Source organism: Neolamprologus multifasciatus, chromosome 3 (assembly GCF_963576455.1).
Source record: "Neolamprologus multifasciatus chromosome 3, fNeoMul1.2, whole genome shotgun sequence".
Lineage (NCBI taxonomy): Eukaryota > Metazoa > Chordata > Actinopteri > Cichliformes > Cichlidae > Neolamprologus > Neolamprologus multifasciatus.
In genome coordinates this window covers 36,081,101-36,097,562 of record NC_140441.1, presented here as the reverse complement: position 1 = coordinate 36,097,562, position 16,462 = coordinate 36,081,101, and the positions used below count along the sequence as shown (strand labels likewise).

General features: G+C 42.4%; 1 protein-coding gene across 7 annotated transcripts; it reads right to left on the bottom strand.

Moving 5' to 3' along the window:
• Positions 1–3,832: 3,832 nt before the first annotated feature.
• LOC146522889 (uncharacterized) lies at positions 3,833–16,302 on the bottom strand. 7 transcript variants are annotated; one of them, XM_085154081.1, is made up of 9 exons: positions 15,329–16,302; positions 8,318–8,398; positions 7,263–7,310; positions 7,132–7,164; positions 6,686–6,733; positions 6,555–6,587; positions 6,032–6,079; positions 5,901–5,933; positions 3,833–4,188 (listed from the first exon to the last, which is right to left on the bottom strand). In XM_085154081.1, exons 1-9 carry the CDS (start codon positions 15,858–15,860, stop codon positions 3,938–3,940), a joined length of 1,107 nt encoding a protein of 368 aa, XP_085010207.1. In that variant the 5' UTR covers positions 15,861–16,302; the 3' UTR covers positions 3,833–3,937. The 7 variants fall into 7 exon arrangements, with proteins under 7 accessions (XP_085010207.1, XP_085010208.1, XP_085010209.1 ...); XM_085154082.1 differs by lacking the exon at positions 6,032–6,079; XM_085154083.1 differs by lacking the exon at positions 7,263–7,310.
• Positions 16,303–16,462: the final 160 nt, after the last annotated feature.

Below are 16,462 nucleotides of genomic sequence, written 5' to 3'. Positions count from 1 at the left end.
TTGCTTTATAAGAAAGCCCTCCGCAAAGCCAGAACAGCTTACTACTCATCACTGATTGAAGAAAATAAGAACAACCCCAGGTTTCTCTTCAGCACTGTAGCCAGGCTGACAAAAAGTCAGAGCTCTGTTGAGCCAACCATCCCTTTAACGTTAACTAGTGATGACTTCATGAACTTCTTCACAAATAAAATTTTTATCATTAGAGAAAAAATTACCAATAATCATCCCACAGATGTAATATTATCTACAGCTACTCTTAGTTTCATTGATGTTAAGTTAGACTCTTTTTTTCCAATCGATCTTTCTGAGTTAACTTCAATAATTACTTCCTCCAAACCATCAACGTGTCTTTTAGACCCCATTCCTACAAAACTGCTCAAAGAAGTCCTGCCATTGATTAATTCTTCGATCTTATATATGAACAACCTATCTCTAATAATCGGCTATGTACCACAGGCCTTCAAGGTGGCTGCAGTTAAACCTTTACTCAAAAAGCCATCTCTAGACCCAGCAGTCTTAGCTAATTATAGGCCAATCTCCAACCTTCCTTTCATATCAAAAATCCTTGAAAGAGTAGTTGTCAAACAGCTAACAGATCATCTGCAGAGGAATGGTTTATTTGAAGAGTTTCAGTCAGGTTTCAGAGTTCATCACAGCACAGAAACAGCTTTATTGAAGGTTACAAATGATCTTCTTATGGCCTCTGACAGTGGACTCATCTCTGTGCTTGTCCTTCTTGACCTTAGTGCAGCATTCGATACTGTTGACCATAATATTCTATTAGAGCGATTAGAACATGCTGTAGGTATTACAGGTATTGCACTGCAGTGGTTTGTATCATATCTATCTAATAGACTCCAATTTGTGCATGTAAATGGAGAGTCCTCTTCACACACTGAGGTTAATTATGGAGTTCCACAGGGTTCGGTGCTAGGACCAATTCTGTTTACATTATACATGCTTCCCCTAGGCAGCATCATTAGAAGACATAGCATACATTTTCACTGCTATGCAGATGACACCCAGCTCTATCTGTCCATGAAGCCAGATAACACACACCAATTAGTTAAACTGCAGGAATGTCTTAAAGACATAAAGACTTGATGGCCACTAACTTTCTGCTTCTTAACTCAGATAAAACTGAGCTCATTGTACTCGGCGCTGAAAAGCTTAGAAATATGGTATCTAACCAGATTCTTACTCTGGATGGCATTACCTTGGCCTCCAGTAACACTGTGAGGAACCTTGGAGTCATTTTTGACCAGGATATGTCCTTCAACGCACATATTAAACAAATATGTAAGACTGCGTTCTTCCATTTGCGCAACATCTCTAAAATTAGAAATATCCTGTCTCAGAGTGACGCTGAAAAACTAGTTCATGCATTTATTACTTCCAGGCTAGACTACTGCAATTCATTATTATCAGGATGTCCAAAAAACTCACTGAAAAGCCTTCAGTTAATCCAAAATGCTGCAGCAAGAGTACTGACAGGGACTAGAAGGAGAGAGCATATTTCTCCTGTTTTGGCTTCCCTTCATTGGCTTCCTGTTAAATCCAGAATTGAATTCAAAATCCTGCTCCTCACATACAAGGTCTTAAATAATCAGGCCCCATCTTATCTTAATGACCTTGTAGTACCATATCACCCTATTAGAGCACTTCGCTCCCGCTCTGCAGGCCTACTTGTTGTTCCTAGAGTATTTAAAAGTAGAATGGGAGGGAGAGCCTTCAGTTTTCAGGCCCCTCTTCTGTGGAACCAGCTTCCAGTTTGGATTCAGGAGACAGACACTATCTCTACTTTTAAGATTAGGCTTAAAACCTTCCTTTTTGCTAAAGCATATAGTTAGGGCTGGACCAGGTGACCCTGAATCCTCCCTTAGTTATGCTGCAATAGATGTAGGCTGCCGGGGGATTCCCATGATGCATTGAGTTTTTCCTTTCCAGTCACCTTTCTCACTCACTATGTATTAACAGACCTCTCTGTATTGAATCGTATCTGTTATTAATCTCTGTCTCTCTTCCACAGCATGTCTTTATCCTGTCTTCCTTCTCTCACCCCAACCGGTCGCAGCAGATGGCCGCCCCTCCCTGAGCCTGGTTCTGCCGGAGGTTTCTTCCTGTTAAAAGGGAGTTTTTCCTTCCCACTGTCGCCAAAGTGCTTGCTCATAGGGGGTCATATGATTGTTGGGCTTTTCTCTGTATCTATGAAGCGCCTTGAGGCGACATTTGTTGTGATTTGGCGCTATATAAATAAAATTGAAATTGAATTGAATTGAATATATATATAACAACAATAATTACAAATAATAATAAAAACAGTTAACTGGATTTTTTTTTTTTTTTTTTTACATTGAGACTATGTATTTTGTAAACAATACTATTCACTTGAAAAGCAGGAAACAAACCAAACCAGTAAAATGAAGGAAAAGAAAAATTACATGGTACTAACTCTTTGTACCATTAGACATACTAATGTTGGCTATTGTCCTTGTTCAGACTTGAAAACCACCAAAGGGCCATCTAAATAATAACACCTTATTGCATGCATTAAACCAACTAACCGTGTGTAATTAATACATATATATATATATATATATATATATATATATATATATATATATATATATATATATATATATATATATATATATATATATAACTGAAACAAAAACTTGGGGTAAAACTTTATTTAAATTCTGTCCTGAATCAGGACGTGTGCAACAACTGAAACACAGAAACAACATGGCATCATGCCGCCTTGTATTTACACGTGTGTGTATGTGCATTTGTTTTATGTTTGCGTGCATGGGACAAACACACACACACACACACACACACACCTATACGGGTTTCTATGTATTGCAAGGACACTTTTTCCAAACCAGCCCAGGTGGTGGACTATGGGGACACCACTTTCCGCTTGCCCCTGAGAGATGCTGAATACGTCAAAAAATCTGTTTTGAGCCACAGAGCACAGATCTCACTTCAAAGTTCCTATACACGCAACACAACTAGAGATATAAGAACCTGTTTTTTTGCAACCTTATCAGGACATAGATAATTAGGTGAGAAGCCCCGCCTATGAAAATATTAGACATTTTAACACCCAACAGGATTTGTAAGGACACTGGCTATACAACACACATACCTGTCACCAAAGTATATTATAGGGCCAAAAATGAATAAGTGGGACATGGCTAAACTCAAACACTACTACTGCATATTAAAATTAATAGTTAACAAAACGTGGTCTTATGACAAAAATCGAACATCACAAAACACAAAGACCTGAATTTGAGAACTAGCTCAATGCAATTTGCAAAGACAAACCTTATTCTTAGATTTGTACTGGAGCCATCACATATTTATAATGTGAATTCCCTATAGTCTTTATGAAATGTCTAATGCTCAAGTCAAAGCAATACAGGGATAAGAGTTCCAAAGGTAACTTTTCAACCATGAATTTACAGGTCTTCTCTGTTAAAGGCTAGCAATTAAAGGTTAGATTTCCTAGTTGGTATATTATGCATTTACATTAAGCACATATCTTCCTTAATTTGAGTTATACAACTGCTGATGAGAATTTGCTTTTAGGAACTTTTCCCCTCAGTATAAGAAAGCCTCACTGAAAGACAAATATTCAGTTCCAAAAGAAAAGGTTCCAGGGTTGTGTATCTTCAGAGTTCTTGAATTGGTAATAAGATACATGCTCAAGCACAGAAAAGGTGCTTTTCACATATCATGTTCCCTTTAAGTACGGTCTTTAGAGACAAAAAAAAATTATATATATATATATATATATATATATATATATAAATAATAGCCAATCTGATGGTGAATACTCAAGTTTATTTCAACAAGAACACGTGCTTTTTGCAAACATGACATATATGTCAAACATCTGTGTATATATTTTTGTAACTTGATTAATCGTTTAGCGGCTGTTCCTTTTTTTTAGAGTTATGCCGCGGTTCCTGACGAAGTCTCTCACATTTTGAACAGAGCGACTGTCTAATACAGGACGTTCAGCATTTTTACACTGTTTGATTTCTGTCACAGTGGCTAGTTTCCCATTTGCAATGTGCCCACGGAAATGTCTCATGACTGCTGCAATCTCTTTGGGAGACCATGGACATTTTTGTCTCCTTCGAGGATTTTCCCCTTCTGCGCCATTTCCAGGGAATGCTACAAGGGGGAGAGAAAATAAGATCAGCTTACTTTTGATTTGTTAATTATTAAGTTATTATAAAGTTACTCTTCAAGAACAATATGGATGTAAACATCAAATCCATTTCATGGTACACATATCAAAAAGAAGTCCAGGCATTAACCACAGCATTTTTTAACTTGGTTTAAATAGCTGTGGGGCTTTAGATTTACACGGGGGTTTGGCTTTTTGCCATGTTAGATAAATACAGTGTCTTAAAAGCTATATTCTGATTAGAAGATCTAGCTCGTTCTTTCCCGCAAAAACATTAACTCAAAGAAAACTATTAAAGATAGAACTTCTAACTATGTGAATGCCACGGGACACCCAATTACAAAGTGACATTAGTTCCCATCCAGTTTCATCATGTCCTCCTTTATTGTCCTCTACTTCCAATCATGCAGAATCCAGGTTCAACCCATTACTTCAGCTTTGTCCTCTGATCTTTTCACTTAGTTTGTCAAGCAAATTATTCCTCATTTCCACCACTCTTATTCTCATGTGATTTTGTACTGTAACAGTAGCCCAGTTCAGACCTGGCATTATGACAAGTTCTGGGTGATCAGATACAACCAGCATTAATGAAAACTCTAAAGATATCCAGGATACTTTGAGGACTCATTCAAGATCCAGTGATGTAAGGCACACATTTGTTTCCATTCCTCTGAAAGTCAAAACAATCTGTTCCGAAGACAATGTAGGACAGTCTACTCTGATGTCATACTCAGCAAAACAAGATGACTCACATGAAACCTCTTTCTCATTTGATAAAAACCGTGAAACATGGGAGATTAAAAAACATTTGAGTCAGAAATAACTCGTGCAAAAAAATATTAGTTTAAAGATGTACACATTTACAGAATCACCAACACTGACAATAAACTCTCATATTGTCTCTTAAAATAAAAATAAAAAGATTTCAATCAAAAGGTGATCTAACATGCCAATGTAGTTTTCATATATGGTTTAAAAAGCAAGATAAGCAGTTTCCCATCTTTGTTTTCGAATAGTTATGAACATTTGAACTGTTAATCAGGCTTTTGAAGATGATTAATGGTAAGTATTAATATGCAATATTAGTATTTAAGCTGAGTTTACTGGAGCTTTAAGTGAGCCAACTTTCAAGTCGATGTGTACTGTAAACCTATGCAGACAGATCAGTATTTAAGGCTTTACTCTCACCATCCACTGGAGCACAACTTGGGCGTCATCAAGATATTACAAAATAGAGCAAAGACACAGCGGCCAGGGAAGCACAAGAACATGACATCAAGAAGGCCCCGAGTAAATGAGGTTATCCCAGCTGGACTTTTGTCAAACCTGGGAAGGCACCTAAAGAACGCTCCAGCCAATCCAGGAGCGAAGAAGGACAAGAACAGCTGATACGGATTTTCTTAAAAGATAACGTCTCTGTGGCTTTCAAATCCCAAAACTGAAATAAGAACCAAAATAAGAAAAGTATTCTAATGTTGAACCTGAGAAGAAAATTCCTCATGCCAACTTTAAGGTCATACTGGATATTAGTCATGAACTATGCAATGTTTGTAAAATTCTGGCATGTCATATTGACCAAACTTTCATATCAGATCTTTTCAAACACTGTTACAGAGATAACCATTTGCTAGTCTGTTGTTCAAAGAATCTGTTCAAAGGTGTCTTGATATTTTAAAATATTTTATTCTTGTGGTACCTCGTGATGTGCCTTCTCCAGCCGAGTCCACATCTGTAAATAGAAAAGTAAAACAAAAATATCACAAACAACATGAGTGGCTTGGTAATCATGGAAGAGCCATCAATATGCAGGGTGGTGGATAGTTATACCGTTTGAGGTGTTTGGAGGTTCCTCTACAGGTGGCATAGTACTCCTCCCTATAGTACAAGGAGTATTTTAGCTCAATATAGCAGTCACATTTTCTGTTCCTGTTTAGACTTTCCTTTAACACGAAAATAATTTTCACTAACAAGGAGAGAGGCACCCATAAATACAAGTAATCCTCAGGTCCATAGCTCAGTCCTAAAATGACTGAAGAAGTTTAAAGTTACATTGACCATTTCTTCAGCTGGCATATCAGTGAATTGTCATGATATATCTGCAGTACCAGTTAAAACTTTGGACACACCTGTTTATTCATTCTGAATTTGAATAAGCATTGTGTCTTTTCAAAGTAATCTTAACTGCATTTCCCAAAACTAGAAAGCATTTTACTAGAAATAAAACATAAAAGCCATCTACAAAGATGAAAGACATCAAAAATCCCGTCAAACACTGTTACAGAGATAACCATTTGCTAGTCTGTTGTTCAAAGATGTCTTGATATTTTAAAATATTTTATTCTTGTGGTACCTTGTGATGTGCCTTCTCCAGCCGAGTCCACATCTATAAATAGATAAGTAAAACAAAAATATCACAAACAACACGAGTGGCTTGGTAATTATGGAAGAGCCATCAATATGTAGGGTGATGGATAGTTATACCGTTTGAGGTGTTTGGAGGTTCCTCTACAGGTGGCATAGTACTCCTCCCTGTAGTACAATGAGTATTTTAGCTTAATATAGCAGTCACATTTTCTGTTCCTGTTTAGACTTTCCTTTAACACGACAATGATTTTCACTAACAAGGAGAGAGGCACCCATAAATACAAGTAATCCTCAGGTCCATAGCTCAGTCCTAAAATGACTGAGGAAGTTTAAAGTTACATTGACCATTTGTTCAGCTGGCATATCAGTGAATTGTCATGATATATCTGCAGTACCAGTTAAAACTTTGGACACACCTATTTTACTAGAAATAAAACATAAAAGCCATCCACACAGATGAAAGACATCAAAAAGCTTGTCAAACACTGTTACAGAGATAACCATTTGCTAGTCTGTTGTTCAAAGATGTCTTGATATTTTAAAATATTTTATTCTTGTGGTACCTTGTGATGTGCCTTCTCCAGCCGAGTCCACATCTGTAAATAGAAAAGTAAAACAAAAATATCACAAACAATATGAGTGGCTTGGTAATCATGGAAGAGCCATCAATATGTAGGGTGATGGATAGTTATACCGTTTGAGGTGTTTGAAGGTTCCTCTACAGGTGGCATAGTACTCCTCCCTATAGTACAAGGAGTATTTTAGCTCAATATAGCAGTCACATTTTCTGTTCCTGTTTAGACTTTCCTTTAACAAGACAATGATTTTCACTAACAAGGAGAGAGGCATCCATAAATACAAGTAATCCTCAGGTCCATAGCTCAGTCCTAAAATGACTGAGGTCGCCAGTCTCCCACAGGACTAACACAGAGAAAAACAACTATATGCAATCACATTCACATCAATGGGCAATTTAGAGTGACCAATTAACCTAACCCCAGTTTCTTTGGACTGTGCGAGGAAGCTGAAGTATGCCGAGAGAACCCACGCAAACATGGAGAAAACAACTCCATGTTTGCGGACCCTGGACCGATGAACTCAGGACCGTCTTGCTGTGAGGCAACAGTGCTAACCACTATGCTAACGTCCCGCCTTATCGACTGGGCAGCCAAGTCCAATAAGTGCACTTGCTGGGGTTAGGATAAGCGGAAGAGATGTTCTCGGCATACCTTGTAAAAATGTAAACACAATACTCCAACAGTCCAGTTATAAGACAATCATCATCAGTGGGCACACTGTAGGAAGTGGGTAATACTGTCAGAGGTCCCTGGAGGTACCTCAACAAATTGCCTAGTTCCCTTTTCTGTAGTTGAATAGTGTAGCTCAATATTAATGCTCTGTTGCGTTGTGGTTGATTCATTTACACACATCTCTGGCTAGATATCTGTAGCATCACAACACAAAACTATCAATGTAAGTACTATTACATTTTTTGTACTGATCTGGTTAGACCTTTCTTTAGTGACATTATTTGACAGACATCAATCTTTATGACTATGTCAAGAATAGCTTAAGCAGTGTATTAACCTCAGCCCAAAACAAATTAAGACATTTTCAATACTTAAGACTTACAGTGCACATATAATCCTTACTACTACCTTTTAAATAACTGTGTATACCTGAAACATCTCACAATATTGCATTCAACTGAATACTACATAAATATGAGTTGTTTGTTGGTGCATTTACCCATTTTTGTTTGTGCTGGTGGGTATTCTTTGTCAGCCTCGCCGTCTTCACTCTCACCAGAGTCTGTCAAGTCTAGGTTATCTGACAAAAAAATATGTTAAGCAGCATCTTGATGCATTCTCAATCATCCAGGTAAGTAAATCTCCAAGAGTTGATTCTGTTCATCTGGACATAGCGTTTTGTGGGAAAAACGTTTCGTCACTCATCCAAGTGACTTCTTCAGTCTTAGCTTACTGCAGGTTTCCCCAATCTTATAAACAGTACATTTGCATAATGACTGAAACCAGCCCACTGAAGGAACAATGGGCTGGGAGGTCAGTTCCTTAATCTTAATTATGCAAATTCTCATGACCATTGATCAACAACCACTGACCAAAACCCACTGATCAAAGACCACTGATCAATAGCCATGAGTACCATACACAGAGAGTTGGGGAATGGCTGCAATCACAGCACTGTAAGATGGCCTTAGGCCCCCTCCTTGATTATGAATCGAGGCATTCTGAATGCATCAAGACGTTTTAACCCACTTTGGCAAGGACGGCCTGAAGCTTGTACGTCAGTATGAGCAAACAGCACGTAAGATGGTGGATTACAGGAACCACCTGAGATTCAGCCTCAGATGCAGACAAAACCGGATTACTCCTAAAAGTCTGCAAATGAGCTCTTCGTTAAAGGCTTCCGGGCAACAAAAATCCTCCAGAAGGCACAGCATCAGTTGCTTAATGAACGGGTGAGGCAAACAAATTTTACCATGGACATGCTAAAATCTCAAGAGGAGCGGATCCAACAGAGACTGACAATGCTTCTAGATGAGAATACTCTTAAAAAGGTGTTTGACTTTACTGAGAAGGCTCGTCTAGCACAGCACAAGAAGTCTAAGACCAGGCAACAAAGGAAGTTTGACTTACTTGTTGTACGTCGGAAACCACGGCAAAATACGGAGAGTGTCCTCAGTGACCAGAAGAGACAAGGATGCGACACAGAGGATGTGGACAAGTGGGTGAAGAATTTGTCTGACAGACAGCTCACCGAAACAGAGAAAAACATCCTTGTTCAAGGGCTGAATTTTGCTGTCACACCGGGACAAATCCCGCTAGTGGAGCTGATCACAGCCACAGAAACAGCAATTCGTAACAACAATATTGCAGAAATGGAAGCATAGCAACTACAGACGAAAGTTTTGGCCTGTCTCAGCAATGCAAAGCCCCCAGCATCCAAAATCACCATGGAGAGGAAGGTGCTCCACCTGGAGACTCTGTTGTCCTGCTGGGAGACTTCAATGCTCACGTGGGTAACGACAGCAAGACTTGGAGGGGCGTGATTGGGAGGAACGGCCTCCCTGATCTGAACCCGAGCGGTGTTTTGTTATTGGACTTCTGTGCAAATCACAGTTTGGCCATAACAAACACCTTGTTCGAACATAAGAGTGTCCACAAGTGCACGTGGCACCAGGACGCTCTAGGCCGCAGATCGATGATTGATTTTGTAATCGTATCACCAGACCTGCGAACATATGTTCTGGACACTCAGGTAAAGAGAGGGGCTGAGCTGTCAACTGATCACCACCTGGTGGTGAGTTGGATCAGGTGGCAGGAGAGGACGCTGGACAGAACCGGTGCACCTAAACGCTAGGGGTGCAACGATACTCGTATCGATATTGAACCGTTTGATACAGTGCTTTCGGTTCGGTACGCATATGTATCGAACAATACAACATTTTTAATTTATTTTATCAACTTCCCTTCTGACGATGCTGTCTGTGTTGAGCGCTCAGTGGATCTGCGCTCGACAGTGCAGCCTAGGCGGAGTAGTCGAACGCAGATTCACTGAGCGCAGGGCAAGCTAGCGAGACAGAAGCTAAGCTCGTTGCAACATGGCAAATTGAACCTCCCCCACCCTCATTCAGATCTGGCGTTTGGAACTATTTTGGTTTTCATGTGAAGTATGACCCTGAAGGTAAGCGCGTCATGGATTAAAGTAAAACAGTATGTTGGATGTGCCAGCAATGCTCAATTACATGGGTGGGAACTAGTGTGTTAGCGCAGTTAGCTCGTTGTGTTGGCCGTCCAGCCCCACGCACAAGGCAATCCGCAGTAGCTCGTTAACGGAGGTGTTGTGTCGTTAACCTCATTTCAGATTAACGCTGACAGCACTAGTGGGAACACAACGAATATGACTGCACATTTACTCCGACATCATCCTAGTGCAAAGACAAGTGGAAGCAGACAAAAACAACAAGCACGCATGCTACAAACTTTACCCAAGTCATTTAGACAGCCGTTAGCACATGATTCTCCTTATGGGGACCTGATATATTTAATATGGTGCTGAGAATATAGCCCAGAAGAAGCGTATAGTATAGCTTTTATTTTGGAAAGAGCCATTTCTCTGTAATAAACTCTCTTTTCCAAAGATGAGTGATTCCTCAATCAGATACAGGGCTCGCAAAATATATGTCAATGCTTTTGCATTCTTTCGGAAATGTAGCTGGGTAATTATGTCATTGGCATCGGTGAGCCACTGTCAATATGTGACATATTGAAATTGCGTTTGAATTTGCGCTTGTTTTTTGCTTTCACTTTGCAATCGTGCGAACTGCGTATAGAGAGCGACAGCACTGATTGGTGAGTGATGATAATTTGCGCACCAATTCCTCTGACATCTTATCAATCGTTAGCTTACTATGCAAACATGACAAGTGAAATCTCCCGCAGCAAGCTTAAACATGTGAGAGGTTGATCGCGCAGAGAATCGCTGAGCGTTATGTGAGTGCATGTGTAAAAGCAGCAGGATATATATTTTAGTTCTGCTGAGCCAAATAAGACAGGTCAGCGTGAAGAAGTGACAGCCAAACAAAGCTTACCACAAAACGGAAAAGTTATGACAAATCAGACTATAAGGCAAAAAGAAAGTGCAGCTTTATGGTTTCATGGACAAAAGAATTTCTGTGGCTGCAATATGACGAGCTAAATAACCAGGGCTGCACATAAGTGGTCCGCAGGTGCGCATTCGCTGTCAAAATAAAAAACGCGCACAAGATAAGAAGTTGCAACGCGTGTTTGCGTACATAGGATTTTCTGGAGGAGGACAGACATTTGTTTAGAACTCTTAAAGATGTTGAAGAAGCAAAATCCTTTAAGCAATTACTTTGGTGTTCCTTCACCTCCAAAGAAATGGAGTCTGAACCACAAAAGAAGCGCGTATTCTCAGAAAAGTGGTTGCAGGAGGTGAGCTGGCTTCAAACAAATGATGAACGCACAGAGATGTGGTGCAGAATGTGCCGTGAAAATTTAATAAATGACAAATTAATAAAAAGGCATGAACATTTTTTTTGTATCGAAAAAATATCGAACCGTGACACCAAAGTATCGAACTGAACCGAACCGTGAATTTTGTGTATCATTGCACCCCTACTAAACGCGTAGTGAGGGTGTGCTGGGAATGTCTAGCAGAGGCCCCAGTCCGCAAGATCTTCAACGCACACCTCCGGCAGAGCTTCAACAGCATTCCGAGGGAGACTGGGGACATTGAGTCCGAATGGACCATGATCAGCGTCTCCATTGCCGAAGCTGCTGCATTGAGCTGCGGCCGCAAGGTGGTTGGTGCCTGCCGTGGTGGTAATCACCTAACCAAATGGTGCACACCAGAGGTGAAAGGAGCCACCAGGCTGAAGAAGGAGTCCTATCAGGCTTGGTTAGCCTGTGGGACTCCGGAGGCAGTCGACAGGTATCGACAGGCCAAGCGGAATGCGGCTCGGGCAGTGGCTGAAGCAAAAACTCGGGTGTGGGAGGAGTTCGGGGAGGCCATGGAAAAAGACTTTCGGACTGCCTCGAAGAGATTCTGGCAAATCGTCAGGCGTCTCAGGAGGGGAATGCGGTGCTCTACCTGCGCTGTGTATAGTGCTGGCAGAGCGCTGCTGACGTCGACTGAGAAAATTGTCAGGCGATGGAAGGAATACTTCGAGGACATCCTTAATCCCACTGACACGTCTTCCGAGGAGGAAGCAGAGTCTGGGGATGAGGGGAATGACCTACCAATTTCCGGCGGCGAGGTCACTGAGGCAGTTAAACAACTCCTTGGTGGCAAAGCCCCTGGTGTTGATGTGGTCCGCCCCGAGTTCCTGAAGGCTCTGGACGTTGTAGGGCTGTCCTGGTTGACACGCCTCTACAATGTTGCGTGGAGATCAGGGGCAGTACCCCTGGACTGGCAGACCGGGGTGGTGGTCCCCATCTTTAAGAAGGGAGACCGGAGGGTGTGTTCCAACTACAGGGGGCTCACACTCCTCAGCCTCCCTAGGAAAGTCTATGCCAGGGTGCTGGAAAGGAGAGTTCGTCTGCTAGTCGAACCTCGGACACAGGAGGAACAATGCGGTTTTCGTCCTGGTCGCAGAACACTGGACCAGCTCTTTATCCTCTCAAGGATACTTGAGGGTGCATGGGAGTTTGCCCAACCAGTCTACATGTGTTTTGTGGACTTGGAGAAGGCATTCGACCGTGTCCCTCAGGGTGTCCTGTGGGAGGTGTTGCGGGAGTATGGTGTATCAGGCCGATTATTACGGGCCATTCGATCCCTATACAACCGTTGCCAGAGCTTGGTTCGCGTTGCCGGCAGTAAGTCGGACTCGTTCCCGGTGGGTGATGGGCTCCGCCAGGGCTGCCCTTTGTCACCGGTTTTGTTCATAATTCTTATGGACAGGATTTCTAGGCGCAGCCAAGAAGTGGAGGGCTTTCACTTTGGTGGCCTCAGAATCTCAAGTCTGCTTTTTGCGGATGATGTGGTTCTGTTGGCTTCATCGGGTGAGGGCCTCCAGCTCGCAATGGAACGGTTCGCAGCCGAGGGTGAAGCAGCGGGAATGAGGATCAGCACCTCCAAATCTGAGGCCATGGTTCTCAGCCGGAAAAGGGTGGAGTGCCCACTCCGGGTCGGGGATGAGTTCCTGCCCCAAGTGGAGGAGTTCAAGTATCTCGGGGTCTTGTTCACGAGTGATGGGAGAAGGGAGCCGGAGATTGACAGACGGATTGGGGCTGCGGCTGCAGTGATGCGGACGCTTCACCGGTCCGTCGTGGTGAAGAGGGTGACCGAAAGAACGAGATTGCGGACACAAGCAGCAGAAATGAGCTTCCTCCGAAGGGTGGCTGGCCTCTCCCTCAGATATAGGGTGAGAAGTTCGGCCATCCGGGAGGGGCTCAGAGTAGAGCCGCTGCTGCTCCACATTGAAAGGAGCCAGCTGAGGTGGTACGGGCATCTGACAAGGATGCCTCCTGGGCGCCTCCTGGGCGCCTCCTGGGCGAGGTGTTCCGGGCATGTCCCACCGGGAGGAGGCCCCGGGGCAGGCCAGGACACGCTGGAGAGATTATATCTCTCGGCTGGCCTGGGGACGCCTTGGTGTTCCCCCGGATAAGCTGGAGGAGGTGGCTGGGGAGAGGGAGGTCTGGGCCTCTGCTTAGGCTGCTGCCCCTGCGACCCGGCCTCGGATAAAGCGGATGAAGATGGATGGATGGACGGGTGAGAGATGTCATTACGGAGGCAGATGAAACCATGGTCTTGTACGACGTTACATCTTTCTTCACTTGCATCCCAGTCACGGAAGCATTGAAGGTAGTCCGTAAGAGATTATGACACCAACCTCAGCAACAGGACCACTCTCAGCATCGACCAAGTGTGTTTGCTTTTGGAACTGTGTCTTCATTCCACCTACTTCACATACAAGGGTCAGTTCTACAGGCAGAAACATGGGTGTGCCATGGGCTCCCCAGTTTCACCCATCGTGGCCAATTTGTACATGGAAGAAGTGGAAAAGAGGGCTTTGCTATCCTACCCTGGAACACCACCAATCCATTGGTTCAGGTATGTGGATGACACCTGGGTGAAAATCAAATCTCAGGACGTACCACAATTCACGGATCACATTAACTCTGTGGACTGACACATGAAATTCACCAGGGAGGCTATGAAAAGTGGCAGGTTAGCTTTCTTAGACTGAGATTTCCATCAGTAATGGGGGACATCTAAAAGCTGACGTGTACCGTAAACCTACACATACGGATCAGTATTTAAGGTTTGACTCTCATCATCCACTGGAGCACAAACTGGGTGTCATTAGGAGCGAACACCATCCCCACTGACACAGCGGCCAAGGAGGCAGAAGAACATCACATCAGGAAGGCCCTGAGTAAATGTGGTTATCCCAGCTGGACTTTTGTCAAAGCTGGGACGGCTCCTAAAGAAAGCTCCAGCCGATCCAGGAGAGACGGACAACTGCTGCCCAAACGAAAACCTGTAGTGATCCCATATGTGTCAGGAGTATCGGAGCAGTTGAGACGCATTTTATCTAAACACTGGGTCTCTGTGGCTTTCAAACCCCAAAACACTGTGCCAAAAACTAGTCCACCCCAAGGATCGGGTCCCCCGACACAAACAGAGTAAAATAGTGTACGCTGTTAAGTGCCAGGAGGATTGCCAGGATTTATACATCGGGGAAACCAAACAACCTCTGGCGAAGCGCATGGCACAACACAGAAGAGCTCTCTGTGAATGGTATTCATGGCCATTGATCAGTGGTCTTTGATCAGTGGGTTTTTGTCAGTGGTTGCTGATCAATGGTCGTGAGAATTTGCATAATTAAGATTAAGGACTGACCTCCAAGCCCATTGTTCCTTCAGTGGGCTGGTTTCAGTCATTATGCAAATGTACTGTTTATAAGATTGAAACCTGCAGTCAGCTGAGACTGAAGAAGTCACTTGGATGAGTGACGAAACATTTCTCCCACAAAACACTATGTCCAGATGAACAGAATCAACTTCAGCTATGTCCAGATGAACAGAATCAACTTCAGCTATGTCCAGATGAACAGAATCAACTTTTTGGAGATGTTAAACAGCAGGTACAAACATTCCTTGTTTCTCTTAACAGCTTTAATGTAAAAGTAAGGTTATTAAATATATTGTGTTAAGAACACTCAAAAGCTTAAAAACTAGACACCTTAAAATACTATCTACTTAGAAATACCTTCAATTTCAATCTCTTCCAATGTTTTGCCTTGGAGATTTCCAAGGGTCCCTTTCTCCATGGCAAGTAGTAGTTTTGATATTTTTGCCAGCTGGGTTGTAGCCTCTGGAAGTCTGTAAAATTCTCTGTGGACACGGATATCATGGCCTAGAAAGTCAGCAACTTGGTCAAGCTCGTGATTTTTTAGGTTCAAGACGTGTGACAAAGTTGCAACATGCTTGCGTAGCTGTGTTGACCTAAGGAGTTCAGGACTTTGTGCACCACAGTCATTTGCATAAATCCTGAGACAGTCCTGTCCTCTGTAAGGAGTCAAACAGTTGGGTCTTGCAAAGAGGAAGGGGTTTTCTTCCGGGACTCCACACTCTAGTCTTCTGCTTATGAGCTGCGTTAGGGCTTCAACCATGTCTGGTGATAACAGTACAGCAACCTGCTCATCAACTTCAAAGGAGGACGATGCCATGGGCACAGCAGCTTGAGAACGGTCAGGGTGCTCTGAAACCTTGTGCAAGCAAACACAAAAGTACATTAACATCCATTCAACACAGATATGTTGAGACTATACAATACAGTTATGAAGGTACACTGGTTATTGACATAAATGAGGTAAATGTAATGAAGTAATATTGAGTGAAAATTAATTCTCCAGTGTGAACCAACATGACTCTCGGCAGTATCCACACACAGTCCTCATAATAATGTACCTGAAAGCTTCATACACTGCAGGGTCTCTGTTACACACAGACTTGAGAGCCCATCTTTCAATAGACTTACGCATCCAAAACACACACAGTCCTCATAATGTAGGTATCTTACATTAACCAACACTATAGGACTTGTGTCTAACACCCTCACTATCAACATCCAAACAACTCGGCTGTGTTCTTGTTGCAATAATAACACCACCAGAAAATTAGTCACCTGCTCATCAACTTCAAAGGAGGACGATGCCATGGGCACAGCAGCTTGAGAACGGTCAGGGTGCTCCGAAACCTTGTGCAAGCAAACACAAAAGTACATTAACATTCATTCAACACAGATACGTTGAGACTATACAATACAATTATGAAGGTACACTGGTTATTGACATAAATGAGGTAAATGTAATGAATTAATATTGAGTGAAAATTAATTCTC

What these genes read in the sequence shown, in the direction of transcription:
- LOC146522889 (XM_085154081.1), bottom strand. Translation starts at nt 15,860, where the DNA reads ATGTTAATGTACTTTTGTGTTTGCTTGCACAAGGTTTCAGAGCACCCT. An exon ending in GGAAGAGATTGAAATTGAAG is followed by an intron (nt 8,399 to 15,328) that starts GTATTTCTAAGT and finishes TTTTTTTGTCAG; the next exon opens with ATAACCTAGACTTGACAGAC. An exon ending in TGGAGAAGGCACATCACAAG is followed by an intron (nt 6,734 to 7,131) that starts GTACCACAAGAA and finishes ATTGTACTACAG; the next exon opens with GGAGGAGTACTATGCCACCT.